The sequence below is a fragment of the Sphaerodactylus townsendi genome, linkage group LG13 (assembly GCF_021028975.2).
Source record: "Sphaerodactylus townsendi isolate TG3544 linkage group LG13, MPM_Stown_v2.3, whole genome shotgun sequence".
Lineage (NCBI taxonomy): Eukaryota > Metazoa > Chordata > Lepidosauria > Squamata > Sphaerodactylidae > Sphaerodactylus > Sphaerodactylus townsendi.
In genome coordinates, this window is record NC_059437.1 from 645,796 (window position 1) to 660,377 (window position 14,582).

Below are 14,582 nucleotides of genomic sequence, written 5' to 3' on the forward strand. Positions count from 1 at the left end.
TAAATAATTCCAAAGAGACAAGCATGTAATTCTCCCAGACAACAGAAACATAAATAAAATATCTTAGGGGGGAGAGTGGGGGTGGGGGGGAACACCTCAGGGTAAATATTTTAATACCCTGCATGGAAACTTGTGTGTGCAACGTCTGTTAACAATTGCAGGATTTGTCAGTGCGAGACCCAAATATAACCCCTTCCACTGCCAGTCCCAGAGCACTCCACCTGCGTCATACGGCCATCTCCTTAGCAAAACATAATTCAGAAATCGTGTATCATGGCCCCGGGGGAATAGAAGACTGAGGACAGCTATCTTGGAGATGGCCGGTCCTACGTAAAAGCCAATTTTTTAAAAAAATCATTACTATTTACTTCATTTTTCCCCAATTTACAGGAAGGAAGGAAGGAAGGAAGGAAGGAAGGAAGGAAGGAAGGAAGGAAGGAAGGAAGGAAGGAAGGAAGGAAGGAAGGAAGGAAGGAAGGAAGGAAGGAAGGAAGGAAGGAAGGAAGGAAGGAAGGAAGGAAGGAAGGAAGGAGGCAGGGAGGCAGGGAGGCAGGGAGGCAGGGAGGCAGGGAGGCAGGGAAGAAGAAGAAGAGTTTGGATTTATATCCCCCCTTTCTCTCCTGCAGGAGACTCAAAGGAGCTGACAATCTCCTTGCCCTTCCCCCCTCACAACAAACACCCTGTGAGGTAGGTGGGGCTGAGAGAGCTTCAAGAAGCTGTGACTAGCCCAAGGTCACCCAGCTGGCATGTGTGGGAGTGTACAGGCTAATCTGAATTCCCCAGATAAGCTCCACAGCTCAGGTGGCAGAGCTGGGAATCAAACCCGGTTCCTCCAGATTAGATACACGAGGGAGGGAGGGAGGGAGGGAGGGAGGGAGGGAGGAGTCTTCTTACATTCTCATACAAGTTACTGCTATGTCCAGTATTCAAAAACCTTTTGTGTGTAACTATTTTATGGGGGTAATCTTATTTATGTATTTTATTTATTAAAATATTTATATCCCACCTTCCCTGATTCTTCACAGTGGCTTACGATAGTAGCTAAATATATTTTCATTGAAGAGCAAACTAAAATCTCTCTCTCCCCTCTTGAGAGATGCCTGCCAATTCAAACCCTCTCAAGAGCCCTGCCTGACAGGCAGGCCTGGCCGTGCCTCCTGAAGACCCTCAAGGAGGAGGGGGCGGGGTCCTTCCCCTCTCCAGGGAGCTCATTCCACAGTGGAAAAGGCGCAGGCTCTGGGTGATTCCAGGCAGGCCACCCTACGCCTGGCAACCATTGCTGGCGTACCAGGACACCTGGAAACGGTCTTATATTCAGGCTTATCTTCCTTTCAAGAAAGACAGGCTTGCTTTTGGACTGTTTGAGCTTCCCAGTTCCCAAACAGGGGAGGGGCTGTGGCTCAGCAGTGGAGGTTGGCATGCAGAAGGTCCCAGGTTCCAGCCCTCATATCTCCAGCTGAAAGATCTAGCAGGAGGTGATGCAGAAGACCTTTGCCTGAGACCTTAGAGAGCTGCTGCCAGTCAGAGTAGACGATTCTGACTTTGATGGACAAAGGGTCTTGTTCAGTGCAAGAAGGCAGTTGCCTGTTCTCAGTCCTCCTGGGCCTACATAGTTTCAGCCTGTTGACCTCCCACAAGACAGCCAGACGGGCCTCCATTTTCCCAGGTGCATCTCAAGTCCTGCATTGTGTCTCCTTGTCTCCTACTCCAGATATGCCGTCCAAGCTACAGACAGATCAGCAGATCACCGCCATTGTGGCAAACAGTGTTCAAATGACCTGCAAAGCCAACAAGTACATCTACAACCACCTGTCTTGGTATGATCCCGCCTTGCAGGCCATTCCCACCACCTCGACGTGGCAGAAAGTCAACAACTATTCCATCTCCTTGACGCTGGATATAAAGAATGTTTCTCAAGCCCATGCCGGGCTGTATAAGTGCAGAGCCCGAAGTCACCTGACTGGCACTGAGGAGCTGGAGAAAAGTACCTTTCTCCGCGTCAAAGGTGAGTCTGGGAGGCTGGCAGCAGGGGTGGGTCTGGAAGCCCAGGAGCTAGTCGAACCTCACCACCACTGTAGGGCTGCTTGACTTGATCCTGGCTGATGAGCCAACAGCCTCTCTCCCCCGTGCTTGCAGAATTTCGACACCACCACCCCCTACGCTTAATGCAACTCACCAGTAGGTCCCATGTACTCCAGCATTTCACAGATACAAAGGAAAACGTGGTTGCAACCAGGGCGGGCAGCCACTAAGTCAGTGATGGCACACCTTTTTGAGACCGAGTGCCCAAATTGCAACCCAAACCCCACTTATTTATCGCAAAGTGCCAACCCAGCAATTTAACCTGAATGCTGAAGTTTTAGTTTAGAAAAAAAAACCGGTTGGCTCCCTCTTCCTCTAACCCACCCGCTTGAGAAGGGGCCAGCCTGCTCTAGCCTCCAGGAAGTCCCGCGTGCACCACTCATTTTCTCTCACAGCATCTCTGCCTCCTCTGCACCACTTTGCCCCCCTAGGCAGCAGCCACCCGGAGCACAGACACCAGCCCCGCCAGCCGAATCCTCCCTGCTCACCGCAGTGCGTGCATGTCGTGCTCAGTGGCCCAGGCCAGCCTAGATGTGTGTGTATGGGGGTGATTTTCCACCCCCCGCATGATGAACTCTGTGTGCATGTGCCCACAGAGAGGGTTCCGAGTGCCGTGCCAGAGGTTCGCCATCACTACACTAAGTGCAGCCACGTGAATGTTTTCCTGAATTAGCACTGGTCACCAGACAGCAGAGAGAAGTAGCCCTTGGAGGGTGGGGCGTGTGGCATTATACACAGAACCCTCCCCTTCCCACCCTCTCACGCTCCACCCCCAAATCTCCAGGAATTTCCCAACCTGGACTAGACAGCCCTGCTTGCAACCCCCATATTTCCATGCCAAGAATCACTGCTCTCCCCCCTCCACCCCCCTGATGCCACTCTGCTGGGCATCAAACCTGGGACCTCCTGCATGCCAAGCAGAGACTCTCCCCCTGAGCCACAGCCCCTGCTGCTGCCGCTGCTGTCCTTTTCCTTGCAATGCCACAGGACCAGCCTAACGAGAGGAAGAAGATGCAGTTGGTCAATGGTGGTAGGGATTGATTCTGTGGTCCAAGGTAAGTCAGCCCGACCCGAAGCAGACACATGGGCTAGTTCCGTGGTGGCGAACCTTTGGCACTCCAGATGTTATGGACTACAATTCCCATCAGCCCCTGCCAGAATGGCCAATTGGCCATGCTGGCAGGGGCTGATGGGAATTGTAGTCCATAACATCTGGGGTACCAAAGGTTCACCACCACTGGGCTAGTTGCACTGGCTGCTTCTCATTGGACATCCCTCATGTATCCCCAAAACAGCACTAGAGTTGGCAGGAAAGGTGTCAGAATCCCAAAAACACACACAAACTCTTGTTGAAGAACAGCAGCTTTAATGGTTTAGGATCTTCCCTGGCCAAAGCCAAGACTGAGAAAAGCCCGCACAAACTCCAATAGTTAAAACAACTGGCAGCCCACCCCCCTCCCAGCCTGGGAAAGCGCGCCTAAAAGTAAGTGTTAGGAGATAACATAAGATGGGCAAGAGACAACCTTGGACACCACCTGGTGCTTCTCCACATTCCACAGCAAAAGTGAAAAGACAGTGGTTGAATCCCCACTACCGTCTTAGCCAGGTTTCAGAACACAAACGACCGTTAGTTTGTGTTCTGAAACCTGGCTAGGAGGGTAGTGGGGATTCGACCGGGGAGGTCGTCCCTCAAACCTGGTTAGTTTGTGTTCTGAAACCAGGCTAAGACGGTAGTGGGGATTTGACCAGTTAGAAATGCAGTTAACCCCTACCATCCTCCCCCCAGTGCAATGAAACAGCAGCATAAGCAGAATCCCAAACTACAGGCATCCTGACAAAAGGCCACACGTGGGCACCCAAATAGACAAAAGAGTGAGCTGAAGTTATAAAAAATATTAACATGGGGTGCTCAGGTTAGGATGATTTGAAGCATCGCATCAAAAATCCGGGCATTTTAAAATATTATCTTGCATATAGACAGTTTACTTTCAGTCACATAGTGAAGATGTTTATGTAGTGGTGTAACCTTTTTTTTAAAAAAAAGTCTGCACAGTCAATCGCCAGCCCTGGCAGACAAAAGTCCCACTGGCCCCACACATTTTCTAAAAATGTTTATTAGCAGATGAACAGCCTGTCAAAAAAAGAAATTGGCTCCCTTTACATGACTAGTGAACAGGATGTAAGCCAAACTGGTGGGTGTTCGAGTATTGATGTATTTTGAAAAAAAAGAGTCATCATGGTTGACAAAACGGCAGCAGGATTTCCCAAAGAAATCAAGGCAAAGGAAGAAACCCAGGCAAAGACCAGATCGATTTTCACATCTTGTGATAATTAGAGCCCTATTTGGGCAGGGAGGGGGGAGATTGAATCCACCTGGCCGCTCCAGTACATTTGCCCTCTCCAAGGCACCTGCCCGAGGCAGAGCGAGGGGAAACTGCACCCAGGGCATGAGCGTGCCCTGCCACAGTGCCGCCTGCCCCCACCTCGGAATGCCCCCTCCATGGCTCAGCCATGCCTCCGCCACTGCTCAGCCCAGGGCGTTGCATCCCACCCTGTCCCCTGGGCGCTACGCCTCTGCACCTGCCCCAGTGGAGGGGCAATTCCTCTCAATCACCAACTATCTTTAAGAGTGCAATGTCAACATTAGCCCAAATAAACTCAAAAATACACACGTTGCACTCTGGCTGTGTCTAATCTTATATATTAATCTTATAGATAATTGAACAACTTAACACTTCTATTTGTATTTACATTTCCTTATTTCTCTGACAAAGTTCTTAAGAGTTGGAAGACTTATGCTGTATTGTTAAGAACTTTGTTAAGTTGTTCAATTATATATAAGATTAATATATAAGATTAGACACAGCCAGAGTGCAACGTGTGTATTTTTGAGCTTATTGGGGCAATTCCTCTGCCATGCGTCCACCGCGGCCCTCCTTGATGCTGGAACATGTGCTGGACATAGCGTCAGCATTCCAGTGCCCCCACTGCTAGCAGACCAGAGGCACGGGCAGGGGAGGAGCCAGCGTTAGGCTGCTGCTTCCCAACCTTTGCTGGTGTTAATGCTGGCAGATTTAGACGTAAACCAGCCTTTTGGTTGGCGCAAGACCATTGCAGCCTGTAGAGGTTTCTCAGCAGCAGGGAGGCTTTTGCGCTTTTTGAGCCTCCCCACGCCGCTGGGAAACCTCTTTGGGAGTGGCGTGGCAGCGCTGCATTGGCGCCACGGCCCACCGCCTCCAGTTTGGATGTGGCTGCCCATCTTACTTTATAATTTTGAGGGCTTCTGAACAACGGGAGTCAAAAGCCGCACCAGATGTTCTTGGTTAGGTAATCCACAGAAAAAGGCACGACTGGCACTTGGTCAGACTTCTTAATATGTCAAAAATAATTTTCCTGGGAATTAAACGGTGCTCATTTCAATGCTAACATCTTTCTTGGCACTAAATTACTAAACAGGGATATTCAAATAATATAAAAACAGTAATCTCTGATTTCACAGAAAATCGGCGACCTCGTAAATCTCACACAACCGCACAATACAAGACTGCAATCAGTTGTCCTCCGGTGTCCACCATGTTTATGGTAATCGTTGGGGAATATGCAAATTAGATGCTTCTCCCCAGTTCATTATAAATCACCACAGAGTCTTTATTACCAAATAAATTCCCCGAAGCCTGCTGAAACTGCAAAATACTGATAATGAAAGTCAGAAGCCAACCCCCACAGTGAAAACCACAAGGTCAAAAACAAGAAATGCAAAGTAAAGAGTGGAACAGCTTCTCAGCCGGCCACTGGATTTGCTATAACTTTCTCTGGGTCAGGGAGAATTTCTCCAGCAAAGCCAATGGAAATGCCCGCGTCAGCTTTTTTTTTCATCCGAGACAGCAGCACTTGTCTTGTCAGGGTGTTATTATCTGCAAACAGGTCCAGAAAACACTTCAACTGAAAAGAGCCGCCCCTGTCATTTGCTTGGTCCGCAAGACTCCTGCTGCGTGGTGGAAGGAGTTGCAAAGGAACTGACTCTTTCCTCTGTTAGATGAAAGTATTTCAATTGTCCAGACAGCTTAATCTGAAACTAAACACTCTGGTCTGTCGCTGCTGTGGATCAGCAATGTAGATGAATAGATCCAGAATGCAGGGCTAGTTCACAGTGTTGGGTCACTCCAATCTGTGCCGTCTGTCCTTTGCCATGCCACTGAGGGCTTGGAGTGAGCAGAGTCCCTGAGGGGCGGCTGTACCCTCCACATTGTTGCTGATAATTTAATGATGTCACTAACGGAGCACCCTAGAAGTGACGTTGCCGCATTGCCTGAAAAAACACTGTCCCGCCAGGCTAGGCTTCCCTCCACCGCCAGTAATTCCCCCCACTGGGCAGCTGATCAAGGGCAAGGGATGTCCCACCCTAGAGGAAGCTTGGCAACCATATGTCTTGCCCCATATGTACCGAACCGGCCTCTGCGCTCTGCAGAGGCCAATTTGCTGGTGATCCCTGGCCCCTCCATGATGCTGCTAGCCTCTACCTGGGCCAGAGCCTTTACAGCTCTGGCCCCCGCCTGGTGGAACGCTCTTCCTCCAGCTGTGCGGGCCCTACGGGATCTCAACGAGTTCCGCAGGGCCTGCAAGACTGAGCTGTTCCGCCGGGCCTTTGGGGAGGCTGGCCGCTGATGCCCCCCCCCCCCCGTTAACATTTGTGGATCCTGCCGTCCCTCCCCTCTTTTAGGGGATTAGTTAGTAGGCCGCCTCTTGTTGTATTATTTATTGTATTTGATACTAATACGCTGCTTTAATGGGGTTTTAATGATTCAAAGACTATAGAGCCATTTTAGTATGATTTATTTAATGATTTGAGATTTATTGATTTTATTTTGTGCTCTATTCGTATATTCATGCTCACCGCCCTGAGCCCTTCGGGGGAGGGCGGTATATAAATAAGTAAGTAAGTAAATAAATAAATAAGTAAATAAATAAATAAATAAATAAATAAATAAATAAATAAATAAATAAATAAATAAATAAATAAATAAATAAAACCCTATCAGCCCACTATTGGGTGGGGGAAGAGGCACAGCTTCTAGTTCTTGCTCCTCTTTGGGAGCCTAGAATCTGTCCATATGTTTATTTAGGAACTATGTTGACCCCCTCCACTGAGCCGCTTGAGGCAGATCAGGACTCAAACAATAAAACGAAACCAACCCCGACTCTAAAACAAGTCAATAGAACAAGTCATGCAGTAAATCAAGACAGCAAAACAGCCAAACAAAGGGAACAAACAAAGACAAACAGGATGCATACCAACATGCCAATAAAAACAAACCAAGCCATGGCATGAAAGCACATAGGACAAACAGTGGTTTAAAATGATGTTGACTTAACATGTCTCAGGTCAGAGGCGTAGCTCCAAGGGGACAGGGGGTGCATGACACACTGGACGTGCACCCCTGTGGGGGTGTGGCAAGGGTGCTCCGGGGGCAGAACGGGGCGGAGGACATGCTGGTGCACCGGGCTCTTTTCTCCCTTAATACGCTTCTGTCTCAGGTTCATAGCAGACCATACCCAGCTAAAAAGAGAAAATGTTTTAGCTTAAAAGCTTGAGTTAAGAGAAATGTTTTGTTCTGGTGCCTGAGAGAAAGTAAGGTGGGTGCCCAGTTAGACTTGAGCAGGAGGCATCCCACTGGCAAAGCACCAACACTGAAAAACTTTGCATGCTGCGTGCCACCTTCCTGACCTCTGCAGAGGCCAGGGCTGAGAAGATGAGCTTAACTAGTAGGCCAGAGAGTCAAGGAGAAGGCCATGCTTCAAGTACCCTGAGCCCAAGCTGCTTAGAGCCTAATAGGTAAGAACCGGTACTTTGAATTGTGCCTGGAAACAGGTGGGCAGCCGGTAGAAATCTTTCCATGCAGGGGTTATGCAGTCCCCAGATGCAGCACCTGCAATAATCTGGGCACCAAACTCTGGATCAGTTGAAGTTTCTGAATGGTTTTCAAAGGCAGCCCCACATAGAGTGCATTGCAGCAATCTGACTGAGATGTGATCATAGCATGGATCCCTCTGGTCAAGTCACACTTCTCAAGGAAGGGCCAAAACTGTTAAAAGGCACTAAGAGCTGACCCTCAGCTCCAAAAGTTGGTCATGATGCAGCAGCACCCTCAAGCTCTGAGCCCCCTGCTCCTTTGGGGGGGGGGCGGAGTGCAACCCCCTCCAGCACAAGCTGACTCCGCAGTCCTCGAGCAGAATGTAGTATGTTGAAAGTGTTAGATTTAGGGAGGGAGTTGCACTTCCCAAGACACAAGAATATGTGTTTGAGGGGACAATCAAAAAGAGCAATAGGAAATGGCCCCAGGCTCTTAAAACTTATGCCTCCTTCCCCACTTGCTTCTGTTCTGGTTCTATAGTGCCAGAAATAAATGAATAGACTAGAATGAAAATGTCTTTAAGATGCTGCAAGACTCCTGTGGTGTTTTATACCACAAGAGACTCTCTCCGGGAATGAATCTGAATTAATGTTCAACTGTGATGTTTGCTCCAGATTGTTACCTGGCAGAATCAGCTACCCGTTGAGCCCCTTATCCTCATTACTGCCATTTTGAGGCAAGGCTGGGGACAGCTCCTGCCCTGAGCAGAGGCGTAGCAAGGGGGGAAAGTGCACTGGTGCGTCCTCTGCCCCCATCCCGGAATGCCCCCATCCTGCCCCGGAATGCCCCCGCCACAGCCTCGCCACACCCCCATAGGGGTGCAAACCCAGTGCATCACGGATTTCCCAGCCCCCTTGGTGCTATGCCTCTGGCCCTGAGTGGAACAAGAAGCCGCTTGGGGTGGCATGAGGATATTGTCTTTCCCCTTGTCTTTGGCAAGGTTGCTCAGGATGAACAGCTGATTATCCTTGAGTGAACCAAGCAGTTAAACATCTGCTTTTGATCACAGCAAGGTCAAATGGGACAGGTGCAGTTAGCTCCTATAAAATAGTATAAACAAAGAGAGTGAACACAGAGAGAGAACAGAACAGACATTCTGGATCCTTAAAATCATCCTGCCCAGCAAAGGATCAGAACTACCATATATACTCGTGTATAAGTCGACTTTTTCAGCACATTTTTTGTGCTGAAAAAAGCCTCCTTCGGCTTATATTCGGGTCGGCTTATACTCGAGTATATATGGTATTTATATACAACTGTATGTGCCCTAGTCTGTGCTGATAACCTCACACTAGCTATAGCTGAAGCTCTGTTTGGACATACAGATGAGGAGGAGGAATCCAGTTTTGATGGATTTTAACTCTTGTGTTTTAGCTTGGTTGCTGATTATGCTAAGGTTTTTGTACTTTTAAAGCTATTGTTGAGACCATATTGTTTTTGTTGACCCTCTTTCCCACTTACAGAGCTAGTTTACCGTTTTTCTTTGAAATAAATATTCAAAAAACATTTAACCTATTGATGCTCCCAATTAATGTAATTTTTATTGAGTATCTATTTTTTGTTTTGAAATTTTACCAGTAGCTGCTGCATTCTACCACCCTCCGACCTTACATGTACGGAGAGTCAATAAGTTTTCCCAGTTTTTTGTGGTAAAATTAGGGTGCCCTCAGCTTACATATTCAGAATGGAAACTTATACTTTCGAAAAGTATATACGGTATCTTGTCAGCACCATCCTGGTGATGCTGGACTTATGCAGATCTACCTATCTTCATTTTTGTGAGTTAGATATTTTCATTTTATCATACATACTCACTTGCCTGGTGTTTGTATGCTTTTATTGGTGTGGTTTAACTGCGTAGGCAAGTGTCCTACCCCGTTCTCAGCCAAACTACCAGAAGGGGATTAATTCCAGGGTACCAGGTTTGGGATGGGGGTTGAATCGCCATGGGGGTTTGGAAAACCCGAGTTGTCCTTTATACTCAGGTTCTAGACCCTCTTGCAGTGGTGGTAAGGATGAGGGAGAGCCAAATGGCCCAACTGGCCATGACCAAGGGCTGCCCAAAGCATCTATTGGAAGTGGCTGCCAGGCTACATTTGTGGGATGGTGTAAAAGCAAGAGCATCTGGCCTACTTTACAGCCATGTGCCAAGCTGCTCTTGGCATCCATGAGGACTAGGATCTTTCCTTTGCATTTCCTTGAAGGCCGTGTTTTTGGAGACTTGCTTTCATCTCACTGCTGGAAGCTCGACGGAATACATTATTTAGAAAATCATTTCCCATTTGATTGGATTTCTGTAGTTAAGTGCACTAATCTTCAGGTTATTTTTTTTTTCTGACGCAGTATTTATACCAATATTTAAATTGATTTTGTTTGGGTTTTATTTTGCTTCATGACTTCAGAACAAAATGTTGTTTGCAATGGTGTTGAAAATGCAGGCTGTTGCAAGATAGGTCTTTAAGAGTGCCTGTTGCTTTTCATTCGCAGTGAAGACGGCACCTCACATTATCGAGAACTTTACAGACTTGGAGGTGAACATCAGCGGGAAGATCGTTCTAGAGTGCAGAGTAAATGGGACTCCAAAGCCAACAATTTCTTGGCTGAAAAATGGCTATGCGATTGCTCCTGCTTCAGGTGAGCTTGGGTGTCCTAAATGATTTGATCATGGCTTGGTGGCATCGAAAATGTTACTAGCATTTTGAAGAAGAAAATATGTGTCATTTTGAAAGCCACAAACCCCCCCCCCCCCTTTAAATGCTTGTAGTGAAGCTGAGAGCCTGGCGAAGAAGAAGAAGAAGAAGAAGAAGAAGAAGAAGAAGAAGAAGAAGAAGAAGAAGAAGAAGAAGAAGAAGAAGAAGAAGAAGAAGAAGAAGAAGGAGGAGGAGGAGGAGGGAGGAGGAGGGAGGAGGGAGCGTGAGAGGAGGGAGAGGCAGAGGAGGGAGCGTGAGAGGAGGGAGAGGCAGAGGAGGGAGGAGTTTGGATTTATATCCCCCCTTCTCTCCTGCAGGAGGCTCAAAGGGGCTGACAATCTCCTTGCCCTTCCCCCCTCACAACAAACATCCTGCGAGGTAGGTGGGGCTGAGAGAGCTCCGAGAAGCTGTGACTAGCCCAAGGTCCACCCAGCTGGCGTGGTGTGGGAGTGTACCAGGCTAATCTGAATTCCCCAGATAAGCCTCCACAGCTCAGGTGGCAGAGCTGGGAATCAAACCTGGTTCCCCCAGATTAGATACACGAGCTCTTGACCTCCTAAGCCACTGCTGCTCTCAAAGAATGCCGAGTAGAGGTTGGAGGTTATAGCCTCTCTCCCATTCCTTTCATGGCCCCAAGACGAATTGACGCTCCATGGACAGAGTCACAGGACATTTTCATTTGGCCTGTGTGTGCTCTTAGACACCAGATTGCATTTGGGCCAGAAGAATTTAAAGCTGAACTTCTCTCCAGAATATGTCTGACTTGTTAACCAGCATTGATTTTTATGTATGTGTTGCTTTAGTTTATATAATTTGAGAAAGATGTTTCAAGTCTAGGGGTGTAGCTACTTAAAATGGCACTCAGGGCTAACCTTGGTGCCACCCCCCCCCACCCCCCACCCCCCACAGCTGCACCCAGGGTGCAGTTGAAGGCCAATGAGCAGGTCTCACCCCGCTGCCTGCAATCTCCACATGGAGGTTGGGTGGGCCTGCAGCTTAGAGCTGGATCCAAGCCTGACTGATGCTAAGCTCAAATGGGCCCTATGGGTCCAGTGGCGTAGGAGGTTAAGAGCTCATGTATCTAATCTGGAGGAACCGGGTTTGATTCCCCGCTCTGCCGCCTGAGCTGTGGAGGCTTATCTGGGGAATTCAGATTAGCCTGGGCACTCCCACACACGCCAGCTGGGTGACCTTGGGCTAGTCACAGCTTCTCGGAGCTCTCTCAGCCCCACCCACCTCACAGGGTGTTTGTTGTGAGGGGGGAAGGGCAAGGAGATTGTCAGCCCCTTTGAGTCTCCTACAAGGAGAGAAAAGGGGGATATAAATCCAAACTCTTCTTCTTCTTCTTGCTTATCCCATCTCCACATGGAGATCGGGCACAGGGTCAGCCACGTGGCCTCGCCCAACCTCCACTCGAAGAAGGGGGGTGAGTCCAGCTGGCTCCGTTCCCAATCTCCACATGAAGATTGAGGGTGGGGCAAGCCCTGCGCATCGGCCTTCAACTGCACCTCTGCCCCAAACCCCTTGGGGAATTTGGGATCGGACTGCAGTTATGGGGGGGCCAAGGCTGTAAATGCGCCCCCCAAGAAGTGACCCCTGAGGCTCCAGCCTCCTTGCGCCCCCTACCTACGCCATTGCTTAAGCCCTTAACGAGAGGCAAGAGGTAAATATTTAAAAGAAATGAAATTAAAATAATAACAATATCTGAAGCAAAGTCAATAGTTAGCAACCCTGATAACAATTATCTTTTGGAAACTTCAGTTCCTAGCAAACAGTCTACATTCCATTGACTTATGATCCTTTCTTCAGGGATTTCCATGGAGAACAACACACTGGTGATTGAGCGCGTGAAGAAGGACGACGAGGGTCAGTATGAGTGCAAGGCGGTCAACGAAATGGGCCAAGACAGTGCCAGGGCGTTCATCAGGATCCAAGGTGAGGACTATTTGATTAGACAGCTGGTCGATTCAGGCCATCCAAGAAAATATGCTAAATATATCCTGTATATATTTATAAAGACATGGAAAATGTTAAGTGTAGCACAAAGTAATGTGAGCGTCCGTCTGAATCTCAGAATGAGCCATTTCTGTAGTACAGGCGTGTCTGCTGATAGAAATAGGATAGATTTTTCCTTGTTAGCACCCTGGAAGAATGCTGAACCTCCCTACTCATTTTGCTCTTTGCATAATTTGTGATGCACAACACAAGCCTTTATTGGCATATAAAACAGGACAAAATTTTAAAACAAAACAAGGTTAAGAAATACAGTTAAAATTTCTAATTTCCAGTATAAAATTTGCAACAGTTTCACAAAAGAGCACATCAGAGCTGTTCAGGAGATTGGGTATCTTATAACACTCATGCCACTGAGAACATTGCAAGAAAATGGAATTCGTGTATTTCATGCGTATCTTATTGTATTTAGGGCATAGAAACAAAGAATGGTCAAGTGTTTCAACCGTAGTCATATCACATGAACAATCTCCTTGCCCTTCCCCCCTCACAACAAACACCCTGTGAGGTGGGTGGGGCTGAGAGAGCTCCGAGAAGCTGTGACTAGCCCAAGGTCACCCAGCTGGCGTGTGTGGGAGTGTACAGGCCAATCTGAATTCCCCAGATAAGCCTCCACAGCTCAGGCAGCAGAGCGGGGAATCAAACCCGGTTCCTCCAGATTAGATACACAAGCTCTTAACCTCCGACGCCACTGCTGGTCCCTCAGATCAGGCATAGGTTTGGTGCAAGTGAGCTCCCTCTTGTACTGAGTACTGTTTTGTCCTTTCTGTGGTCTGTTGTGTCCGATTCCCCTCGTTCCTGATTAGATTGTGATGTGTGAACTGCAGCGCCAGCCCGGCTGTCAGTCAGCGCAGGAGCATCAGGTGGAAATCTGACCATGTTTTTCATTGCAGGCTCTGAGGAGAAATCCAACATCGAAGTAATCATTTTGGTTTGCACCGGTTTAGCAGCCACGCTCTTCTGGCTCCTCCTGACCCTCTTTATACGGAAGCTGAGAAAAGTAAGAGGATCTCCACCATGCTAGAAATGGGCATGGAGGTTCTGTAGTATAGGAAGGCCTTGGGTGCCCATGGGGAATCTCTGGGGTGAGAGTTATCCGCTTCTTAATGCAGTTGTTCTAACTAGCAGTACAGGCGCTACGGTCATGAGGCGCATGTGCTCAGACACAGCATTGCTTACAAAAATGCATGTTTGAGCCATTACATCAAAGTTTGGAAACACTATTTTGTGGAACCTAAAGAGATTTTTGGAAGGACCCCTGAGTTACCCATTAGTCATTACCTGCTGTAGCTCTTGGCTTCATAACTTCAATCTGAAGTTGATTCAGTTGGGAGACATCGCATCACAGGAGCCTTACAGGCCACCTGGCCCAACCCCCAGCTCAGTGCAGGATCCGCCTCAAGCACCCCTAAATTGTCCAGCAGGGTGCTCACCACGTCCCCCGCCAGCCAGCCGGCTGCACTGCTCAACTGCTCTCCATGTAAACAAGTTTTTTTCCTGAAATTCAGTGGTTTACCTTTCCTCCCGTAATTTAAACCCATTCTTGCAAGTCCTACCTTTTGCTGACAAGAGGAACAGCCCTTTACTCTCCTACTAAGTGACAGGTCTTCAAATACTTAAAGCAGTGTTTCCCAACCTTTTTGAGGTCAGGGTACCCTTGACCTCACTCTTCATATCTCACGGTACCCCTGCCGCCACCCTCCACCTTCCCCTCCCATTGCTCCTGCTTGCCACACCCCCACCTTCCCCTCCCAGGGTGAAGGGAAGCACTGGGGGTGGTGGTGGCTGCTGACCTTGTGGCAGGCCCTGCCCCATGGGCCAGCTCCATGTCCTTGCCAGTGCCGGTGGGAGACACCACAAAAATGGGGGGGGGGGCGGTAGTGTT

At 48.5% G+C, this 14,582-nt stretch overlaps 1 protein-coding gene across 2 annotated transcripts in view; it reads left to right on the forward strand.

The window, feature by feature from the left end:
- Positions 1-14,582, forward strand: part of LOC125442741 (vascular endothelial growth factor receptor kdr-like) — a 264,688-nt gene that overhangs the window by 178,914 nt on the left and 71,192 nt on the right. For both annotated transcript variants that reach the window (XM_048514384.1, XM_048514385.1), the window contains exons 13-16: positions 1,712-2,005; positions 10,482-10,628; positions 12,494-12,619; positions 13,591-13,697. In XM_048514384.1, coding sequence (XP_048370341.1) covers positions 1,712-2,005; positions 10,482-10,628; positions 12,494-12,619; positions 13,591-13,697 — 674 coding nt within the window. The remainder of the gene's footprint in view (positions 1-1,711; positions 2,006-10,481; positions 10,629-12,493; positions 12,620-13,590; positions 13,698-14,582) is intronic.